This window comes from Ambystoma mexicanum, chromosome 11, assembly GCF_040938575.1.
Source record: "Ambystoma mexicanum isolate Mex_15411 chromosome 11, UKY_AmexF1_1, whole genome shotgun sequence".
In the NCBI taxonomy this organism is placed as follows: domain Eukaryota; kingdom Metazoa; phylum Chordata; class Amphibia; order Caudata; family Ambystomatidae; genus Ambystoma; species Ambystoma mexicanum.
Window position 1 is genome coordinate 1,055,422,724 of NC_090934.1, and position 23,289 is coordinate 1,055,446,012.

Genomic DNA, 23,289 nt, shown 5'->3' on the forward strand with positions numbered 1-23,289 from the left:
ATTTTATGACACAAACTGGGTTTTTACTTCAAACACCAAGTATTTTTGTATTTTCAGAAAAGAAAAAGAAGGTAACACCACAAAGTTTACATTAAAAATCTTGAAAGGACAATTACTCCTCAAAACGTATTTCACATTTCTATGTGTATAACATATGAGTCGCCTTCACCTGGCAAACCAACAGTGTAGAGCACTGTTTTTAACAAAGCCTTATCATCAAAAAACATTTTATAGGCACAATTGTAAAAGTTTCCTTGGCCTATGTTCGCACTGTCCGCTTTTAATCACAAAGAAAAGGAATCCTTAGATTGAAAGTCACCGATCCCAAATGACACCAATCATTCACTGTGCTGCCAAAGCGTTTCGGACTATACAAAAAATTACCATCTTCAGGGCAAAGAATGCTACTGGTTGCAAAACATAGGTATATCCACACCTTCAATCCCTATAGGGAAATGTAGAAAAGGGCCAGCTATTATTGCTGTTTTCAAACTAGATTCAACCGATTCAAACAAGATAATAAATCATGACCCACCTCGGAGTTATACTGATGGGATCTATGACTCCAGTCTTTAACCACACTCTCGTGTTGGGATGCGACTGCGCACATTCACATTTGTGTGTGGCACTTTCCACCTCAAACGGGCCAACTCAAAAACAAGACTCTAAAATAGAGGCAAAAAGAAGTGTAGAGTGATTACAACTTCAGGAGATTCAAGACACTAAAGTTTGCACACGCGTGGTTTGTATGCTATATTTGTTGTGTGTCTAAAGTATCCGAAGCAATCCACCTAACCGTCTTAGGTAGATGACCCGTGTTCAGTGTATAAAGAGAGATTAGCCGAGCTCTATGCTCTCCCAAACGGAGAAGTGTCCTGTGAGTTAGTAACAGGAGCTAAACAAACAGCTACGTCAGTTGAGTGGCTTCGAGGCAGTCATGCATTAACTTCATATTTCATGCGAGTATAACTACTTACGATTACGGACTACGCGGGCTACAAGAACTCGTAAGGCCCGTGTTAGGCGATAAACTTTTGTCGCTTACCTCTTATCGGGAGACAAGTGAGGCTTCTGGCGTCCGGCATGAGTGTAACGAACTCTAGCCCGGATGTTGTTGTTTCATACTGTTTAGTCAAAAACGCATGCGCAAAGAGAACAACGCGGTCTGTGGAATGGGACCGGTGTTCCTCTGCGCATGGTTATACTATCTGTAGCATCTACAGCATAATCCTATTCATGGGATGGAGACGTGTCTCCTTCGCGCATGGGTATATACTCTATTCTGCCCATCTGCAGGCTGATTGTGGAATGGCTGCAGTGCTTCAAATCTCGGCAGGTCGACCCTGCAGGAGTCCATATAAAATAGATCAAATATTTTTCTCAAAGTGTGTATGGTGTACGTGTATAGGGACACTGTGCAGACTAGGGTTGCATGTGTCGAGGGATGTAACGTATTACCTGAGTTGTGCATTTCACAAGTGTAATCTCCAACTATAGAGGAGGATTAAATTGATTTTCTTGCTCTTACGAAGAAACAATCATAGTAAATTGTGTCTCATCCCTACGCACCCTATATATTGCCTACCGAGAAAAGGCAGCTTGTCTCCTTTCGGGTTAAACATAATAGATCACTATTCATGAAGGGGATTATGTTCCATGGAGAATTGTCCGGGTGAGTGGGGATAAGGCAGACATCATCTGCTCGGGTCCCGAGGTCCCCCAGTTCACATTCTCCAAGAAGCAAAACAATAAGTCACACTGTATATTTGACAAGTTGAGGATTGTGTTGCATGGAGCATTGTCCGGGTGAGTGGGGATGACGCAGTCAATGTCTGCTCGAGTCCCCAGGTCCCCCAGATCAGATTCTCCATGTAGCAAAATAATAAGCCACACTGTATATGTAATAGGATGTAAATCCACACCTTTATCCTCCTTAGACTCAGAAGGCCATGATCCTACATCGACCTCTGTCCTATTACTCTTTTCACTTTATCAGTACCAGGTGTTAATGCTAATTAATTCACTTTCATCATTCTATACATAGTCCTGCCGTCGTTAGATTCCAATTACCTAAGGATATCAAACAACGTTCACAGTCTAAGCCTCGATTGACTGAATGTTCCATTGGACTCAGACATAACACATCAAATCAAAGTCTACATTCATGCCTCTTGGGCTAAGACAGTCAAGTAAATCGATCCACATAATTTCCCTCCGATGTTATTTTCTCACTATATCACCGCCTCTAGGGCTCAGTTTAACCGGTTCCAGTATAACACATTTCAGTTGCGCTACTGAGAAGTGCAAACTGGCAACTTTTGACTCTTCACTCTAATATTTGATTTATACTCTCCCCAGCGTGTGTTTGCCTTTCTACTGGTCATGCCTACATAGAACAGGCCACAAAGGCACTTTAGCCATAGATGGCGTTGGATGAGTCGCATGTGCAGGAATGCTTAAGGGAGATGGCTTTCCCCGTGTGTGGATGTCTGATAGTGTTCCCTTTAATTATGTTGCCGCAATGCTGATAATTCAAGCATGGTATGGTTCCTTTATGAGTAGATGTTCCTATTCTTGTGGTTGTTATGTCTACTCTGATCAAACTGTTACGTAGTGACTTGTTATTCCTGTAAGCAAATGTTGGAATTTCCGGAAAGAGTTGTTGTAGTTTTGGATCCATTTGCAACATGGGCCAATGTTTCTGAATGATTCTTTTTATCCTTTTACTCTGGGTTGAATGTGTAGTAACGTATACCAGGTTTTGATGATCTTTGGTTGGCTTTGGTGTCAAAAGGGTTTCCCTTTGGATAAGGTTCACTTTTTCTTTTACCTCTGAACTCAGACTTCTGTTATATCCCCTTTCAATGAACTTAGTCTGTAAAGAGGATGATTGCCTTGAATATTCTGTGGGTTCCGAGATATTCCTTCTATACCGTAGGAATTGACTTAGTGGTACACTGTCCAGAGTTCTTTGTGCATGGAAACTCGTTGCTAGGAGCAAGCTGTTCCTGTCTGTTTCCTTTGTAAAGATGCGTGTTTCAACTTTCCCCATCTTTTGCATAAGCTTCAACGTCCAAAAAATGGATTTTGGTTTCACTGGTGGATGTTGTGAATTTTATTCTTGGGTTCATATGATCCATCATGCAAAAGAACTGCTGAAGTTCTTCCTTCGGACCCGTCCAGATTCCGAAGAGGTCATCGATATAACATGTATATAGTGACAAATGGCGAGACCATCTTGGAGATGTTAATACGTATTCATGTTCTAAAAAGAACAAAGATGTTGGCATAGCATGGGGTCATTGCTGCCCCCATGCTGGTTCCCGAGATCTGTAGAAAGAAACATTCGCCAAACTTGAAAAAGTTGTTCATTAAAACTAACTTCAATAAGGTAAGGACAAACACTATCTGCTTTACAGTCTGCTGATCTTAGCAACAACCATTCAACCGCCTCTAATCCTGTTTCATGAGTTATGTTTGTGTAGAGGGACGTGACGTCCATTGTAAAGAGCATGTCACGTTCCTCCACAAATTGTACATTTTGTAGTTTTTTTCAGAAAGTCCATTGTATCCTTCAAGTAAGTTTCTGTACCCTGAATCAATGGTTGCAGAATCCGGTCCAGGTATTGGGCTAGAGGTGCCAAAATACTATTGGTTGCTGCGATGATCGGGCGCCCTGGAGGTTTCACTAGTCTCTTATCGATCTTGGGCAGTATGCAAAGGACGGGCGTAATAGGATGTTTATTATTTAAGAATTTGTGCGCTTTCTCAGAAATCGTCCCCATCTGTTCTGCTTCATTGAAGGTTTCCTCAATTAATGTCATAATCTGATTAGTGGGGTTGAAGTATGTTTCGTTGTATGTTTCTGTGTCCGCCAGTTGTCTCAATTTCCTCCAAGTAGTCACTCCTGTCGATTAATATAAGAGCGCCACCCTTGTCTGCTGGTTTAAAAATTATTGTTTGGTTGTCCAATAGATTTTTTAAGGTTTGTCTCTCACACATAGTAAAGTTACCATATCCACTACTTTTGAATTGGAGTTTCTTGAAGTCTTGAAGGATAATTTTCTCAAATGTGGATAGAACATGGTTCTGTACTTGTGGATTAAAATGACTTTTAGGGTTGAATTCAAGAAACTCGCCCGGTTCATCCTGGTCTCGGTCCTCATCGAGAGCATCAAAAAACAACTTCAGCTTCATTTTTCTTAATAATCTGAAAAAATCTATCTTTTCTTTCAAAAGTGTACTACTGCTCTGAGGAACAAAGGACAGTCCCTTCCGGAGAACCTGTAGTTCAAGGCGGGTGAGAGTATAAGAAGATATGTTAATCACTAGGTCTTTTTCTGGGTCTTCTTTCTCTGTGCGTTTCTTCTCTTGACCACGTCTTGTTGGTCCTTTTCTAAAAAAGGCGGTTCTTCAGTTAATATCGTCTCGTCTCGAGAGCCAGTAGGTTGGGGAACTTCCGGTGTTGTTACTGGATCCAATTCCTCACTTGAGGCGTCCAAGGTTGTAGTTTCGGTTTGTGGTGTGGATGGCTTTGGTGTCTGTCTCTGATATGGTTTATTAGGACGATGCCCATAGTACTCCTGCCATGTGTATACTATGTCCAAATTATAATCGATTGTGTCTCATCTAAACTTGCGTATCTTTTTGGTCTCTAATTCCTGTTTGTATTTTTGTAATTTTTGATTGGTGTCGCCCAGTACATCTTTAAGTTGATCCTCTCAGTAGCTCAATGATGCCTTGAGAATTCCAACATCTTCGATCAAAGATTTAAGGTTATGAGCTAACTCCTCTATGGTAATGAGTATTAGATCCAACTAGCATTTATTTAGTATCTGGCGCCACCTCTTCACGAATGCTGGGTTTTCTTTACATAAGGTTGGTTCAAGATTAACTCTCAGTCCACGGGGGATTCTTTGTGCTTTGTAATAGCGCACTAAAGTCAAAGCGTGTAGTTTAAGGTTAATTTCACAACGTATTTTCCACTCTAGTTGTCTGATGAGTGCCTCTGGCTTTTCTGATGTAGTTAGGTCTTCACTCGTTAGCTTGATCAATGACAGAATGCGGTTTGCTTCTTCACTGAACCCTAATGTTTCTGCCCTATTATCAGTAATTTGATCTATTTTGTTAAAGGACATTCTTATTAGACACAACCATTTGAATGTGTGCTCTCCCAAAATGCGTGGCCGATAGAACAACAAATGTGAGGAAAGAGAGGGAGGCACTGACAAATTCAATTTGAACTGTTTAACACGTTGGATAACCAAGTTAAATGTGTCAATGGTAAAACCTCAATTAGTCTTCAGGTGCACCGGGGCGAATGTCACGAGGCAGTCATCCCCCATTGTGACATACTGTTTATATAGTGTTATATGTTGTATATGTGGTGTAGGTCCGTGTATATATGTCTGTATAGTTATATGCCGTGCTCCAGATAAGATTTTGAGGTGGGAGTATGTTACTCTCTATTTTTAAACTTTGAGAGTAAATGTGATTTTAAAAGAGTAAAAATGACTTTTCTCCTTCGCAAGAGAGTAAAATGTATGCGACATCCAGCCAACGTGTGAAAAAAACTGTATGGAAATCATTACTATACGGCAGCTTTCTGCATTGTGACAGAATACACCTTTCATTATTTCTGGCCATTTGAGCTCTCCTGTATATTAATTAAATGTTGAAATCACTAAAACCTAGCCAATTATATAGTAAAGCAAACATGAATGTGTATTGTGTGTTTTGAGACTCGATAGCAGAATTGCCTTTTGACATTTAATGAAAGTCCTAATTTCCTGGAGCTATTACTACCTAATGGTATGCCAATGTTATGATTCAACAGTGCAGAGAGGCAAGGACTCCATGCTAAATTCTATATCTACTCTAGTGGTCAAATGATTATTTATATAGCTCTTTTGGCAGAGTGCTGTACATAGAACATATTTATCACAATTACAACCAAACCAAAGTCAGTACTCCTTTTTCGACCTCGAAAGGATGAAAGGCTGAGTTGGACTTGCCGGGATTCGTACCCGCAACCCACAGATCACACAGAGATTGCAGCAAAGAGTGCTCAACCGGCTGAGCTATCTTATTGGCTAACATCCTTCAGAGGTTGGTTAACTGAGTATCGACTGAGGTATAATGATCACAGTACCTAGATGTATGACAAACTATTTATGAAACGCTACATAAAGTTAAATACCTATCTGGATTATCACAGGGACAGGTTTTGCTGAGTTTCTATTTCAATTACCAATGTAACTTTCATTTGTTTGTTTTTAAACAGCGCTTGCACTTTCTTGAGAGACAGGTTTTGGGTGGTTTATTTGTAGTCTTGAAGATTTGAGAGGCTAGAACACCTGTAAAATACCCTGTGATCAGGGTAATGACAATTACCCTTGAGCAAAGACTCTGCTGCCACAGACCATTTATAGTAATGTACCCCATTGACGGCAAGGTTGAATTGATGTAAACTAGACTGTACCTAGTCCTCATTTTACACACTGCTTTTATAATTAAGAGTATAAATTAATTTAGAAGTGTAAAAATGATCTGCCTCTGCATGCTTATGCACACAGCACTGGAACTCTGAAAAATACAATGGTGCAATACTGGTTTGCTTTCACTGGAAAAAAAAAGAATAACTTGTTAAAAAAAATCTCAATTGCAACTTAGTTTTCCATCTTATTAATTATACAATCCTAAAATTCTAGTAAAACATGCAGAGTGCTTCTTTAGCTGAATGGAAATAAACCATTCCTTTTATCAGTGTGCAGTTTATTTTTTTGAAAGGCTTCAGAGAAATACATTCTGTTTCAGAGGTGGCTTGCAATTACATCCATGTAGATAAAAATCACAAGAAGCCTTCTGGTTTCTGTCAAGTAACCTGACCTTTGCACTGCCCTCTGTTCTAAACCTGTGTCTAAATGTACCCAGGAAAATAATAAAGCTTGCGTATTTACAAGATTTTCATGCGTAAAAAGGCCTGGTACCCACCTTATCTGGAGCTCTGGTTATATGTATATATTTAAGTATTGTTAAGAAGGATGTTGAGTAGGGAAAAGTAGAATGGGGTATACAGAAAGGGAATGTTGTGTAGAGTGTGACGAAGCGCAAGGCGTTGTCACTCCGAAAGGGGGAGTAACACCTTTCTACGATGATATCCCACGAAGGAAGCAGTATCCCACTCTTGACCTGACCCTAGACACCCTTCCTAACAAGTTAAGAAAAACCCCCTCCCTAATAAGCTCATTAGTTGTGGTCACCTTGCCATTATCCTAGAAAGTGTTGGGACGAGGAAGAATAGGGGGTTACCCAAGTGAAGATCCCTTTCCCATTACTGTAATGAGGAAGATCCCCAATGACTCACAAGCAAGTTCAAAGATCATTACTGTGACGAGGGAGATGCACGGAAGCATGAGGACTACACTTGAGAACCGCAAGGTACATTCTAGTGGTTACTGGCTTCTGATTGGTTAATCGGGAGTAGAACTAGAGGAGGGAATCAAGGAATAGAGGAGGGAATCAAGGAATAGAGGAGGGAAACAAGGAAGTGTTGTCAAGCCTTGCCTGGAGGAGCAGGGAGCATGAATCCAATGCTGAAACAGAAGGAGCTGTAGACAACAGAGAGTGGGAACCCTTGATCCCCAGTAGCCTGTGGGGAAATGAGGGTAGCTGGAGTCCCTCTCACTGGGGAAACCCTGAAGCATCAGTAGTCTCCAAGAGACTAAGGGAAACAGGAGACTACCTCACTAGAACAGATCAACTGTTGAGCCGTCGAAGGATGTCCCAAGAGACCAGGCAAAGCTGCAATCCTGGTGTTACTGAGGATTGCAACCCTCATGGACCAAGTGAAAAGGTATGCAGGGGGGCGGGAAGGCACAGGGAGACCCCAAAGAGCGCAGAAGGGTCAATGACCCATTGAAGTCTAAGGAATCACCCAAACAAGGTGCTGAGCTATAAGAAATCTGAGAGCGTTTTCTGCAAGCCATATGAAACTGGGAAAGCCCCTCAAAACTACATAAGTGTCAAGGACCCATTGAAGTCTAAGGAAGTAGTGCTGAAGAAGTAGAAGCAACAGAAGCAGTAAAAGACAGTTATAAAGTCTGGCCTCGCACCCATATGAAGAGTGCAGCATGCCAAATCTTCATAGCCACAGTACCTGGCAGGGTAGTGTACCAGGTTGGCTGTGGTATCATTGGCAGTGGATTGACGAGGGGAGGAGAGTCCCTTTGCCTGGGGTTGAAACCTTCGGGAAACGAGCCAAGGGGAGGGAGGCACCCTCATCACAAGTGTTTTTATTTGTGAGAATTAAAAAGCTCCTCATTTAACATTCATAGGGCCGGAATGTCTGGGAGTAAGACTGTCTGTGTGAACCTCTGTGTGGCAATAAACCAGGGGAAGGATATCTGCAGCCTAGGAACAAAGCAATGTTTAAGTTGGGGGAATATGGTCAGAGTAAGGAGAGTCCCCCCAATGCCTAAACTAGTGCAATGTATCCCTTAATTTGCACTATTACCCCGACCATCCATTTCCACAGGTTGAACAGTATGTTCGAGGTTCATCACTGAGGTGGAATAGCAGAGGACCAGGAGGGATCGCCCAATAACAGAATGGTGTACACCATCACAAGGGTAGCAGGTCCTTTGCAGCTGTCCTCCACTTCACAGCCCAGAGCTACATGACTAAACACCAGAAACAAAGTAGCGCAAGGTGGTGTTACTCCACGTCCTTGTGCTGGTGAGGAACATCAACTCAAGCACCTGCATCAGGACTTCGCCAAGAGTTGTGTTTTCAGAAGCAAATATATAGGCGAAACCCCACAGGCACACCAACCATTGCAGCCCTTAAGCACTAGTTTGGGGTCCCTAAGAAGGAGGGAGGCACCATGTGCCAGGCTTGTACTTCAAGTCTGCATCGTGGGCCCTTTTGAATTTACCAATGAATGGAGGAAGACAATAAAGGCGGCTTTGGGGAAGTGCTATATATGATGGCAGGAGTTTTTTATCGGAGAAGGGATAGTCTATGCACAGCTGCGACAAAGCCAAGTAGGATCAACAGGAGACAGACTCAGAAAGGGACCGTACAATTGGGGTTTATTACAGGTGTGTGCCAACTAAGACAAAAATTTCATTATTTCAAGCCCAGAAGGCCGGCTCCTCCTCCTTGGCTTTACAAGATCCTGTCTCCGTGGATAAACCATGAAATGGTTACAACAGTGGTGATCAGCAAGAGGACGTCACTCTGGGTTGAACAGTTTTAAGATCTCGATTGGTTCATCTCAGCCCGACTCCTGGGGATTTTTAGTGCCACCTGCACTTTTCTTCAGACTCCTCACCTGGTAGACTCTGGCCGTCTGCTTCTAGTTCTCCATTCCGAGGAGGGAGGCCCTCTTTCCTGGTCCTCTGGTCCCCACCTGCAGTCACACATTAGTGCCCGCCAAGACCTTGGTAACCATAACTTCTCCAAAGTCTTGCCCCTTCTGCCCTACCACCACCCCCCCTGTCTTATAGTCCAGGTCTTGCCCCCAATTTGTTCCCTTGTTCTCTCCCCTTTGCCCTGTGGGTGCTTTGAAACACAATTTGCTGATGTATAAGCGCCTTATAAATGCACAATAAAATAAATAAACCTTCATCCTCACCTTCCTCACCAATGGGCTGCAATTATCTCAGACCTAGAGCAACTTGTGCACATCCTACCCTCTCCTCACCTGCCTTCCTCTCCTTACGTGCACTGCTCGGCCATGTGCTCGTGTCCACCGGCCCTCCGAGGCTCACCCCTGTCCACCCCTGCAGTCCTGAAAACCTTCCGATTGTGCCGCCTCCTCCCGTCTTCACCTCTTCTACTGGATCCAGTCTCCTTTGCAACTCAATATCTCAAGCTCCCTCGTTCAATTGTCTGCCAAGCTCCTCTCAGTTCTTTACCGCCTCTTTCTCCCCATAACGACCTGTCTCCTAGCCAGCCTCCCTTTCCCATACACTCCACTCCCCCCCTCACTGCCACCTCCTTGACTTGCTTCTGCGTCTCTTTCCTTGGCCTCCCACCTTTACACTAGATGGTCTCTTCTCTCTGCCGCGCTCCATGTTACTCTTCAAACTGCCCTTTGGTATACTCGATTCCTTCTTCCTGAGGGTCTACTCCAACCTCTGCTTCCCCTTTCTCCCCCGCCTCCTTCATTGTTTTCACCTACTATTCCTTTCAACACCTTCTTCCTGCCCTGCTATGATGTTCTCTCCGTCTTTTACAGCTGACCGTCTGCTCCCTCAATCTTAAAGGGCTCATGCCAAATGCCAGGTTTTGCCATTTTATGCCCAAGTATTCAAACCATTTGCAAGGTTTTGTCATCATACAAACAATGATTCTAAGTATGTGCTAGTCATGTCCATTGCATGGTCAAGCACTCAAAGAGCTGGGTTATTGGCATCACATGCACAGGGGAACTTCCATTGTTTTGTACAGTTCATGCTCTACAACCACCAGCAGATCTAGGCCTTTGCCGTGCCCCTCGTCTGATCCCGGATCCAACAGGCCCCCTTGCCACAGAGAAAGAGTGAAAGAGTATCTACATACACACACACACACAACTTTGTGAGAAGTCTGCAATTGTGGTGCCGGCTGGTATCCATTCTAGCTTACGCGGTTGCTTGGTATAATTGCCTTGGCTGCACCCTAGCTCCAAATTCTATCACATTCAGAAGGCTAGCTTTGCTTGTCGAACCGCCTTTTTGGTGTAGGCGAGCAGCAACAGCATTTCTCCAGCCCAAAGCCTACATTCTCAAACACACACAATTTTCAAATGCATTCAGTCGCTCTCTCATTTGACGGCACATTCCCACACACCCATATTCAGACTCTCCAACACAAGCTTGCACATTCACTCACTACTGAATGTGTGCTAAAGTGAGTCGGCGAATGAATGGAGTGAGCATAATGAGAGTGGCATGACTGTGGTGTCAAGTGGGGTTGACCCCATGCTCCACCCGCTATACAAAAATGTGTACAGGCTCACCTGGCAGTGTTTGTTCAGCATGCAAGAACATTTTGCATTTTGTGGGGTGAGGGGGGGTGGGGTCATCATTCATTCATTCATTCATTCAGAAATATAAATCAGAATCACCCATATTTGGGACACTAAAATTACAAATGATCTGAATTCTTAATATTTGTTCCAGTCTTAGTCAAGGGAAGTCCTGACTAAAATTGCCCCAATTCCTTCTACAGGCACTGCAGGGCACCATAAGACCTGCACTAAGGGGTGTTGGATAGGGCCCATCGAAGAACCAATCGCAAGCTTCTTCTTGCATCTGTTTAGGGAGCCGCGATGCCCTCAATGCAGCTTTGCCAATTGCTCCATTGACCCAGTTACAAAGATGCTACAGGGCTGAAGGAAGTACTTTACACTGTGTAATCGTAGCACAGACTGCATGGCCAGCAGTGGGCTGGAAGACGCTTCTCCTCGGTGCATGAAAGTGCAATGACTTTAAATTCAATCATAAAACAGAGTAACGAGGAACGCACAGTCGCAGAAACGCGAACATCGAACATACTCACTCTTTTGACAGTGGATCCCCGCATATCCAGGGGGGCACTTGCAGACATATTCGGTGAATGAATCCCCTCGGCGGGTGCTGGAGATCAGCTGGCACTCTGCATTGTGATGGCAAGGATTTGGGTGGCAAGGCCCTGAAAGGAAAGCCAGGGAATGTCAAAATGCATGTAAAGCAGTACCTCGATGCCCCTCAATTGGCCTGCTATCGGATTATTTTTCGGCGGCAGTCAAAGCAATTATACAAAACACATGACACGCAATAACTAACGAGGAAATGACCGCTTCCACCACCAAAGCAGTGGCAATATTCTGCCCGACTGTGGCATATGTTTGGGCGGATGGATGCAAGTAGTTGCCTCCCCCATCCTATGCTACTAGGCTAATGATTGAATTTCAGGTTAGTACCAGGAATGTCTTTAGCATCATAGAGAGCCAGGTGAGATGCGTCCTCTTTGGTGCATTGGAACGTGATCTGCTGACACTAGGGAGGAAGAAGCCCGTGGTGTACAAGTGTGGGTTATTTATTTATTTATCACGCCCTGGAGCCCGCAGGCACCGGGGCGCACATAAACACTATAGACACCTCATAACAGGACGTGTTGGAACACATTCTTGTGATTCTCCTGCAACTTCTGGAGTCTCAACAAAAGGTGTATGTGAACTGGATGCGTGTGTTTAACGTTGGTACCCTATGGGAGCAACAGGAGAGTGGGTGGATACCTGTGGTCCAGCGCATGGGCCCAGACGTCCCGTGCACATACAAAGTCGTGTCGTGAGAGCTCTGCCTGTACCTCCCATGTCCTTTTGCTTGACAAGCTCTTGCACGGACTGCAGGGAGCAGAGTGGTTCTGTGCACGACTCACGCTGGAAATAGGGGTTCATCAGATTCAGATAGCATGCGGTGTGTGTGCACGAAGACACATTCAGCACCCTGGAGTCACATTCATGCACAGAAACACATTGGGGCTCATTACGAGTTTGGTGGTATCTCGGGGCTAAATCCGCTGAGATACCACTGAACTGTAATACTGTTACCGCCGCTTGGTCTGGCAGTATTATCACCGGATTCAAAGTGGTGGTGGCAGCGGTATTAGCCCCATTCAATTAGAGTCCATTGGACTGCATGCAGTGGTAATTCTGCTGGTGGTCCTGAATTTGGCAAAAAGGTGGCAGATTTACCTCCCGCTCATAGCTGGAGCTGAATCCTCAAATGTACCACCAAACTCATAGTTGGGTGGTACGGTAATGCGACGGTATACAGTATTACTGCTGCATTTTACCGCACAACTTATGAGTCCCAATTATGCTGAGAATTTTGCTGGCAACCACCATGTGGTGGAGAAGCAGTATTCTTCTGCATATGAACTGAATTTCACAGAACGACTGTGCGACTCAAATCACCCTGTGGCTACAAGCATTGTTCTGACATGGCCTGCAAGCACATTGCTAGCACCATTCTGTGAAAATAATAAAAAGATCAAGGGTGCTCTGGTTTTCTTCCTCTGCAAGACCGGCAACTGCCTGCATTGGAAGCACGCGAGGATGAAGACACTATCGATCCCGACCTTTATTGGAAAAGTGTGACAGCCGCAGGAAGCTATGCACACCTCTTTGTTATCTGAATCGGCACGGAAGAAAGGATAGCTCAGGGGCAAGACAGCGCAGAGCAACACAGGTCTGAATCCCTTTCCCACACTTAGAGACGGATCTCCAGTATTAAGCGTGTTACCATAGATAAATGAATTGCACCAAAGAGGAGAACTTCTTGAAGGAACTTCTTGAAAGAGTCACAGCCGTGGCAAGCCATGGGATTAGAAGAGATACGGTCCTCTTACCGAATACAACAAGCGTATAAAATGCCAAGCAATACATCTGGGCAAAAAAGCGAATCAGCACTGGAGCTCAGGAATGCTCAGCTTTGATAGTGGCTGGTCGAGGCCTTGGAGTTGGGCGAACTGCACAGAGTGACCATGGCCAGTCGCCACCAAGTGGACAGTTTCAAGCCTATTTGAAGGAACTGCATCAAATATGACTAAGTGATCAACCTATTTGAACTAACCGTGGCACGGTTGGTGTGTATTCATCTAGAATTGAGGTGATGCAGAGAGGGGCAACGCTGGAAAGGGTCCTGAATATATCCTTTTCTGTGTTTCGGAAAGCTTTATTCTTTATGTACAATAAAAGCATTACATGAAGAAACAAGGAAGATAGATTGCATACATCCCGAATAAAAAACGCTAGATGGCGATTCCATCATTTGAAACCACGAGAGGAGAGAAGGTATTCATCGGCCAATTCCATCTTTTGCCATTCATTACAAGTACAATTTGGATTTGGATTTATTTATATAGTGCACCTAACCCTCAGGTATCTGGGCGCATTTCTTGGAGTTACATATTTACATACAGTTTACATAAGCTACAAATGTATATACAGTTTAAATCGCAGCTATATGTTCAGCATGGGAGAAAGAAGAGGCGAGTGACAGAAGTTGACCGTAGATACTGCGTATCCTGTGAGATGATCAGTTTTTGGCGTTTTCTCTAAAGTTGCTATAAGATGGTTCTGTTCTGAAGGGTGCTGGTAGTGTGTTCCAAGTTTCAGCTGCAAGGACAGGGAAACTGCTGCCCCCTTCTGGCTCTAGTGTATATCTAGGGATTTTAAGGCATTGATGTTGAGATGCCCTGGATGGTCGGATTGAGGTATGTAAGGGAAATGTGTCGCTCGGGTATTTGGGTGCTAGGTTGGCCAGGCATTTATGGGTGAGCAATAAGGATTTAAATGCGATTCTCTGGCTGGTTGAGAGCCAGTGCACATTGCATCGCATCTCAGAGATATGGTGCGATCTGGGGATGTTCATTGCATCTCTGAGCGCTTTGTTTTGAAGGATTTTGAGCTGTTCTGTATTGCGTTGTTACAATTGAAAATGTAAAATTGTAAGGTAAGCAAGGGAGAGAGCACATTGGGAAAGGATTCCTTTTAGGATTAAGCTGTTGCGAGTCTGCTACTAAAACCAAGGTGGCTTCACAGCTGATGCCCTTCTGTGTTGATGGCACAGTGATGCCCGCGCTTGACTCTGTTGAAAATCAATAGAATTGCCATATCCATTCAATATAATTGTATTTTATTCCAACATAGAGTTGAACAACTATTTGGCAATTGACCAGTTTTTCCACATTAGATTAGCCCGCCAGGTTTCACCTCATTGTGTGCTTCCTCAAGGCTGTTTGTATTTGGTCAGCAGTACTGTATCACTTATGTAGAGTCCCTCTGGGCCTGGTTTGGTAGTTACCCGATATGCTGTAAATATCTTGTATAAATAGTTTTTAAAAAAAAGTGTTATTAACACTAGAGTACATATTATGCGCTGTCTGTACCGCTACGCTAACCAAAATTGCACACATTTTGAAACAACCCTGGCTTCCCAGAGTGCGGTGATATACTTGGTGAAAAACACGAGGCGGTAAAAAGACAAATTTATTTCTAACAGATATAAGAACGGGAGACAAACAGCTAAACACATATAATTTGCACGTGGACAACACATTAAATGCTGGCAAGACTATGTCATATTTAATAAAGGCATTCTTCAGAGTGTACAATATCATTACCTGGATGATAGAGTAATAAGGCCCTGAATCCAGTTATCAAAGGAAGGCTTAGTGGATGACTTCCCAGACTTCAGTGCCTCTTTTATTGGCATGTTAAGTGCTCAGTAAAATCAAAGTTTGTAGTATTTAGGCAAATGTTAATTCTTGTTGTAAGATCCCAAAAAGGAGCTCTCTTGGGAGGATAGCTCAGCGGCAGCGTGCTCGCCTTGGAAGCAAGACGACACGGACCAACACAGGTTCACGGACCAACACAGGTTCGATCCCCAGGTCCGCGCTTAGAAACCTCTGGGTATTAAGTGCGTTATAAATAACCAATCATGTAATATATCATATCATGAGAGCGATGGAAAATGGTTGGCACGTCAATGTGCATGAAGACCTGTCAAGATATTGCAAAGTCAGTTGCAAGAGCAGACTATGTGTATTTAGGAACCCATTCACTCGTCTGAGGTTAACGACTTGCACCCATGCATTCTTGCAAGTGAAGGGCGATCCTTTGATGATTGAACAAAGAACAAGACTTCCTTTTAGCATAAGTCCTGGTTCAGTTTTGATCAGGAATAACCTCTCCCAGGTGCTGTGACTATCATTTACAGGATGTGTCATCCTCCTTCCTTGGCAGCCTCTAGAAAGTAGACACAGAAAGGGGGCACATGCGTGGCAGGACAAGGCGGCGTAGCAGGGTTCCCCAATGCAGAGCTCTGAACAGAGAGCCAGGTTTCAGTGTGGTAACCAGTGTTCTAAAGCTGCAATTCCCGAACTGATATCTTGGATTTGTGAAACCAAAGGATAGCATCCCACCATACCGCAGACATCCTTCAGACACCAGATACCCAGCAGGACAAGGGGTTTCAATGGGTGTTTTTATTGTCACGGTAAGAGTTTCATGAACCCATAATCATACCCTTGGATGTTGTAGACAGTTTTTGCCAAATCTGGGTCCGCTTGCCTACACACCTTCAGATGATTAGCAATTGTAGGAGGTCAAGTTCCAGGCGATGGGGTTTTATCGGAGTAGATGGGGGCATAGCCCCAGTCTCGGCGTCAACCCAGTAGGGAACACCAGTGTTAGCGTTTGTAATAAACTGATACAGTAAATAAAAAAAATAATAAAAGTAGGGAACACCATTGCTGGAGGATCAAACATTATTAGGACGAACACAGCGGCCCTCATTACAACACCGGTGGTAACCAATGGCGCTATTAGCACCATGGTTGCTGCCGGTATTGTAACGAGTCCACCAATGGTAAATGGGGAAATACCGCCCCATTCCAAGGTTGGCGGGGCGGTAATTCCCCATTTACCATTCGCCCTTCCACATTCCCATTTTTGCCCCATAGGGCTCAATGGGACTGGGGAAGGCGGTAATTACGGTACCACAAATTGCGGTACCGTAATTACCTCGAAAGTCCCTTTGCGGGTCCCTACTTTAACGGCTGGTCCAAACCAGCCGTTAAGGTCGGGAGCCACAAAGGGACCTCGTAATCAGGCGTTAAGGGTTTAACGGCGCCAACACCTTTTACCGCGCTGTTAAACCCTTAACGCCAGGGTCGTAATGACTCCCAGCGCGTTTGACGCACTCTTCATAAGAGAACTCCCAACGTTGTGGTGACATCGCATCCAAAACAGAACACTTGTTTAAATAAAATATCAGCTCCATATAAAAACGTTGGCTGGCATAACCCACCTTTTTGGATCCTGCCAATCCGTTTCACCCCACATGCAATCGGGTCCAGGAAGGCGTTTTTGGTTATTGCAATACATAGATTGTTTAATTAATTATTGTTAACAGAATGACAAAGGATGCATTAACTGGAAGGCTTCACCAATCTGCTCTGTGGCTTTAGTAATTCGTTTGTTAACATGGTTATGGCTCAATGCCAACTACTAAAGGGAACGGGTGTCAAACATACCCTCATTGCATGATCAGCTCACATGCACGTACCTTACATTTATAATCTGAAGTGCACACAATGACGAACAAAAGGGGGCCTTGACACCATATCCACGTCCTACGTTGGGAGGAAGGATAGCTCAGGGGCAACGCTTTTGGCTTGCAAGCATCAGGTTCGAATCCCATTCCCGCGCTTAGACACCACGCTGGTATTAAGCGCATTATAAATGAATAATAAAATAAATCAATTGCACACGGAAAATCCTTCTGGCAAACACAACATTTCAGTGTCAACTAAAGACTTGATGGATCCCACATTTTAAACGTTAATTCATATCTTTCTCATATTACATTTGAAAGTCTAAAGCAAAAATCTATTTCAAAAAGTTGTTTTAGTTCTAAGAGGACGCAAGGGTGGGAGGGGAGCTCCAGAGGGTTAGGGATGAATGGAGCCAGATGTTCTTTGAAGAGTAGGTCTTCAGCCCCTTCCTGAAGCGTAGGATTGGTTGGGCAAGTATTATGTGCATTGATAACTTGATCCAAAGACCAGGTGTGTAGCAGAAGAAGCCTGGTTTCCTGTTGGTATCCCTCTTGCAGTTCTGTGTTTCCAGCCTGGCTATGATGTGCTGGCCTCCGTTGGGACGAATCGACTTCCGGGGCACCAGTGGTCCAGGGATGAATATCGGTTTCTAAAACATCAATCAGCCCCACACCTCAAGTACACCAGAAGGGATGCGAGCAGAGTGGAAACACAAGCAAATGACAAACCTCCTGGTCCAATTTTGGTGACGTGGACGAACGGCAGGCTTATCTCTGCAAGGTCGTGGATCGCTGGTTAGTTGCAACACAGCGAAAATACAATGATAAAAGGGACTGTCCAGTCAAGGTTGTATAAAAATATCTACTTTATTATTCAACAGACAGTTCCCGCACACTACAAAATACAACCCACCCTGCAAAGGAATGCAGAGGACAGTCCATTTCAAAGAAGGGAGAGGGGTGCACTCTGGATACTGACAGAAGATTAGTTGGTAAAGGAATTAATTGCAATAGTTCAAGGATCCTTGGTTTTAACACAAAAAGGAGCAACGGGTTATAAAATGTCACTAGGGGCCTTCGGAGAGTGACAAAAGCACAATGTACCTTGTGCTTGTATAAGTTCTTGGTGCTCGATAGGGTCCAATTCAGGGCGCTTCAAGATGGGAGACAGCAGTGGGTCTCAGCCGGCAGGCAGTTCAGTGAGCGAAACTGGACAGAAAGGCTGCAGGCTGGCCTACACTGCGACTCAGGGTCAGGAATCATCTCAGTGCTGGTTGGCGGGTCTCAAGCACTGGTCGAGGCATCTCGGATGACGTCAGCGACTGCGGCACAACAACAGTCAGCAGAGCATTCGGTTGCAGCTCAAGAGGCTCGACTGGCTCGAAAACGTCCTTTCAAGTGGACGCTGGTTGATGCTTGTCAATGCAATCCTCCTAGCTTCTTCACTGGGCTTGTGTTGTTCTTTAAGGCAGACGACCCAAAGCTGAGGAGAGTGGTGCAGGCAACGGCCCTGTCCTTGGTTTGGTTCAGAAAATCTCTGGCCCTTCCCACCTAGGAAGCTTGCTGCAGAGCCTAGCAGGGCACGCTGTGTGCTGGTGGGTACCGGTTTTGGAGCTGCTGGAGGGCCCTCTAGATTTAGTATTTCCCTCTGTGCCCTGGGAAATGTTTAGGGGAGGGATCTTGCTTCCCTCTTTTGAGATCCTGGCCTTCCTTCACTGGTGGAAGCTGTACGGCAGACTGAACCTTCAGCCAGGGTCCAAATGAGTTCTTCTTGTTACTCCTTGCAAAGTATTTAGATGATCTGCACAAAAGGGGGGCTCAACCCTCTTTTAAAGCCAAATGAGTCCCAGTCATTGATGTAGGTGAAGCCTACCTTAATTAACCAATCCTGTGTCGCCACCAACAATCTTCTGTATGCGTGAGGTCATAACAAGCGTGCTTTGCAACAGAAAAGATAAAGGGGTGAAAACATGAAATTCTAAGTCACACCCATCTTCCTGTCTGTTGTGGATCAAAGGGTCTCCCTGGTTAATTGAGCTCTCTGTGTTTCCCGATTAATGTGGCAGGTCTCCCCTGAAGCTGCAGCGAGTACAGTCTTTCTGTCTCTATCAATCCACATAGTCCTACCTTCTGAATGGGGTCCCACTGCAGGCAAGACTACTTTAAGTACATAGTTCCAGACATGACAGGTCACTGTCCTTGATACTGAGAGGCGGGAGCTGGCTTCAGGTTGACAAAGTGCATATCAAAAGGTTGTTGTGGGTATTCTGTCCTTTGTTAGTCCTGCTACCAGGCCTCCTGTGGGCTCTGATTAGTATGCAAGGCTTGCACCATCAGCTAACAAAGGAAAGGGTGGATCCACAGTTTGTTAGTTAATTAGGCTGGCCGTGGCAGGAGAAAGGTTTTGCCTTCCCGCTTCCGAGATGCGTTGATGTACTCTTGGTTGTCATATTCCAACTAAATATGACAGGGGACAGCACCTGTAGGCTGTGTCCACACAGATTACACAGGTCTATGTGTATGTCGTGAGGTAAGCATAGGATGATTAGCCATTGAGAGGTGGGTTTACTCCTGGTTATCTTGTCTGATTCGGTATCAATAATCCTTCTAACACGGTAGTTAGTGCGATACAGGTTCGCTTTTATTGATGGTTTATGAAAGATTCCACTTGATACAATGATTAGTGTGTAGAACACTGTTATGGCATTTTGTGCCTTGGTGCGGTCAGCCGACACGTGTTTCAACCCATACGGGTCTTTCTCAAGGCTTCACTGAAGCCGCAGGGAGCAACGCATCACAGACACTACTCAGACGAAGAGCCCAATAGGAGCTAGACTGCCATAAGGACAGCCACCCACAATAAAACAAGAACCCCACCTAGGGACCGCAGCATTACATACTTGCCTTGAGAAAGACCCGTATGGGTTGAAACACGTGTCGGCTGACCGCACCAAGGCACAAAATGCCATAACAGTGTTCTACACACTAATCATTGTATCAAGTGGAATCTTTCATAAACCATCAATAAAAGCGAACCTGTATCGCACTAACTACCGTGTTAGAAGGATTATTGATACCGAATCAGACAAGATAACCAGGAGTAAACCCACCTCTCATACGCACCAAATTGGGGTCCTGGCTAAACCCCTAACCACTCCTGTGATCTTGCGACACCAGAACAAACCTTCCAACCTATAAATGGTGCTTAGCATGGGCAGGTTCCAATCCTAGAGCCAACCAGACCCTTTAGGATGATTAGCCACACACATTTTCTGGAAGTTAATCTACCATCATTCAATTTCTTTTAAAACTTTAAAAAAAAGGCCAGGTGAGCGCACACCCTATGTGCAGATGGTCGATTTTCTTCACTCCGTAGACAGTGAATTTCTAGACCAGGTAAAGTAGCGTTTTGTTTGTGACCGCTTTGAGCAGTCATCAGAGGTCGAAGTGGGCGAGAGCGGTGCTCCCATACTTTTTATTTTTAAGTTTCAAAGTTCCTATACTTTTATTTTAAAAAGAAACTGTTCTGGAATGATTTGGTTTTAAAAAGTGTAGGAATAAGTTTCCCATAAATAGCAGGTTTGTTTGGGTGTTTGGATTGTGTGTGGAAGAGGGCAAAGGGATGGGGTTTGTGGGGAGTGGGGCAGACAGCAGAGAACATAGTTCCACTACTTCTTTTCGTACACTTCGACCAATGGCAGTCATCCAATTTAAACACGTTTTTCCACGTTGACTTCATTTGAACCAATTATCTAAAGTAATTCAAGGGGAAACATGCAACTACTTCAGAGCAAATCATTTTACATTCATGAGACGAAGATCATAAATTGTCATCAATTTGTCTTGGCAAAGAGTGGGTTTTGTGAAGAAAATAAATTTGAAGCACCTGAAGGGCGGTACGGAACACTGCCACCTGTTACTCATATATATGGCTGGATGAATTTCAATCAGCTGCAATATGAAAATAGGTTTTTCAGACCAGACAACCTGTATCAACTCTCCATTCTATGAGTGGGTAAAAAATGAGCATCTGGAGAAGGATTACAGCCCGCAGTTTTCCAGATGTTTGTACTATGACTCCATGATCCCTTACTGTTGACTTTGCTGGCTAGGGCCGATGTGAGTTGCAGTCCAAAACATCTGGAGAGGCAAACGTTGCAGACTCTTGTACTACAGGGTGTATTGAAGAATAAAATGGTGCTACAGTACCTTCGTCAACAAGAGCAGTGCCTTTACATGCTAACTCGGTACAGTGTGCTATGTCAAGGAAAACACTACATCATTAAGGTATTCAACAGCAAGGAAGAAAGCTTAGAAATCTATACAGTCGTATTAGATATGTCTGCAGCCTGCAGGCACAGGTTCAAAACCCAGCAGCACTGGTTAAACCACTCATTCTTACCAATTTGATAATTTGAGTGCCATTAAATTGGTTTTAATGGGATTGTAGGACTTCAATGAGGGAGCACTCCATGTTTAAATGGTGAAAATTTAATGATTAAAAGAGAATTAGCGATGGCAACAAATTCCACCAACTGAGTAAAGTGTCACTCTTATATAAATACTATACAAACAGGGGGTGCCACAAAAATAGAGCTAACGGCACCTGCCCTATGCTCAAACATCAATAAACACAAAGGTGAACAGGTAACCCACAACCATACGGTACCATTCGAAGGTCTGTGTACAGGAAGTATGTTGCAGAGTAGTATTTAACGTACTGTGCCAATCTGGTCCTGACGAATGTGACTCATAATAAGTATATGTCGCTGAAACTGGTCGACCCAATCAGGGGATATTACAAGTTAGTTTGATAATCCATCTTTTCTATTTTTGTAGGAACATTAATAATTCCCTTGTTTTAAAATATGTGGTCTAGATTCTCCAAAGGGAGCTGCTAATGAGGGTAAATAAAAGTGAGATGTGTCTATGCAAATTCCTTTTTAGATCCATTATGTCACTAAACACTTTTCAAATCACCTGAGTCACTTATCTTCTGTTCACAATATGCATGGCATGGTCTCTTAACTGTCTCTAATCACATTTCTCTCCTTTGAGTAGTTAGAAAACCTCACAGCTTGCTCTAGACAACATTTGTAAAAGTGGATGCATATATGGAGTATGCTGTGCAGTGAGAGAATAAAAAAAGAATTTGGCATACAAATCATTTTTCCCAAAACATTTTTCAAAGAGGTTTTTCAAAATGTTTAAAAACAAGCAAACAAATAGAAGGCTTCCCTTTTTTATTTTTCTATCCATTGATATAATTAGGCAGCCCATCACTGCAACCCAGGGAAAAGCATGGACACTCCTAGGGATAGTTAGATCTCCCAGTCTCCTTTTGGTAGGAACCACTAGTGCGCTAGACATTTGGATCGTACCGTATTATTGTCGGTTACACTTATTTAACTACAACACACTGCCCAACAGTTAAGGCGAGAACCGTTTACGTAGACATTTTACACATTTCTAATACCGTGGATGGATTTGGATGAACCTTTTCAAAACATAGGTTTTGTTCCCCCGTCCCCTCCAAACTTACATTATGGGGATAACTCATTAAAAGGTAGTTATAAAAAAAAAAAATAATAATAACCCAGTTTTTGACCGAGTTCCATTCCTTTTCCCACAGTATTGAACACCTATAGTGTGAAAACCGCTGGACAGATGTGCACCAAATAAGAAACAAATTGGGCGCAAAGCTTTGCAGCTGTGTCTTTTGGTGGTTTGGGGTAAATCCATCCAGTACTTCAGCAGATATTCGACAGGGAAGGCGGTGCCGCCTACTCCAGAAAGAGTTATATTCTCCCATGATGCTTTGTGGCACAGTGGCTGAAAAGAAAAGCCGTTTTTTTTTTTTTTTGCTCAATGCAATCGAATCTGCCGGTAATACAGAGGGAAACCGAAATGAAAAGAGCTCAACATTACACTTGGAGGAGGAATACAGCTGGGGAGGAGAAAGAACCACGTGAGCAGTGGGGGAGTTAGAGGAGAGATGGGAGCCCATTTGTGGAAGAAAATATTTCGGCTTATCAGGGGAATTCCACAGCAATCTCGCAACATTCATGCAATACTCTCACAAGATGCGCTTAGAAAAGAAAATGCGTCACATGAACCAAAGAATATCGAGGGGTAATGAGGGAGGGTCAGGGAGGTAAAATAGCAATGAAGGAAGTGGGGCGACTAAGAAAATAGGAGG

The 23,289-nt window shown here is 43.9% G+C and overlaps 1 protein-coding gene across 2 annotated transcripts in view; it reads right to left on the minus strand.

Moving 5' to 3' along the window:
• MFGE8 (milk fat globule EGF and factor V/VIII domain containing) overlaps positions 1–23,289 on the minus strand; it is a 386,330-nt gene that overhangs the window by 244,569 nt on the left and 118,472 nt on the right. For both annotated transcript variants that reach the window (XM_069624298.1, XM_069624299.1), the window contains exon 3: positions 11,548–11,679. In XM_069624298.1, the coding sequence (XP_069480399.1) occupies positions 11,548–11,679 (132 nt within the window). The remainder of the gene's footprint in view (positions 1–11,547; positions 11,680–23,289) is intronic.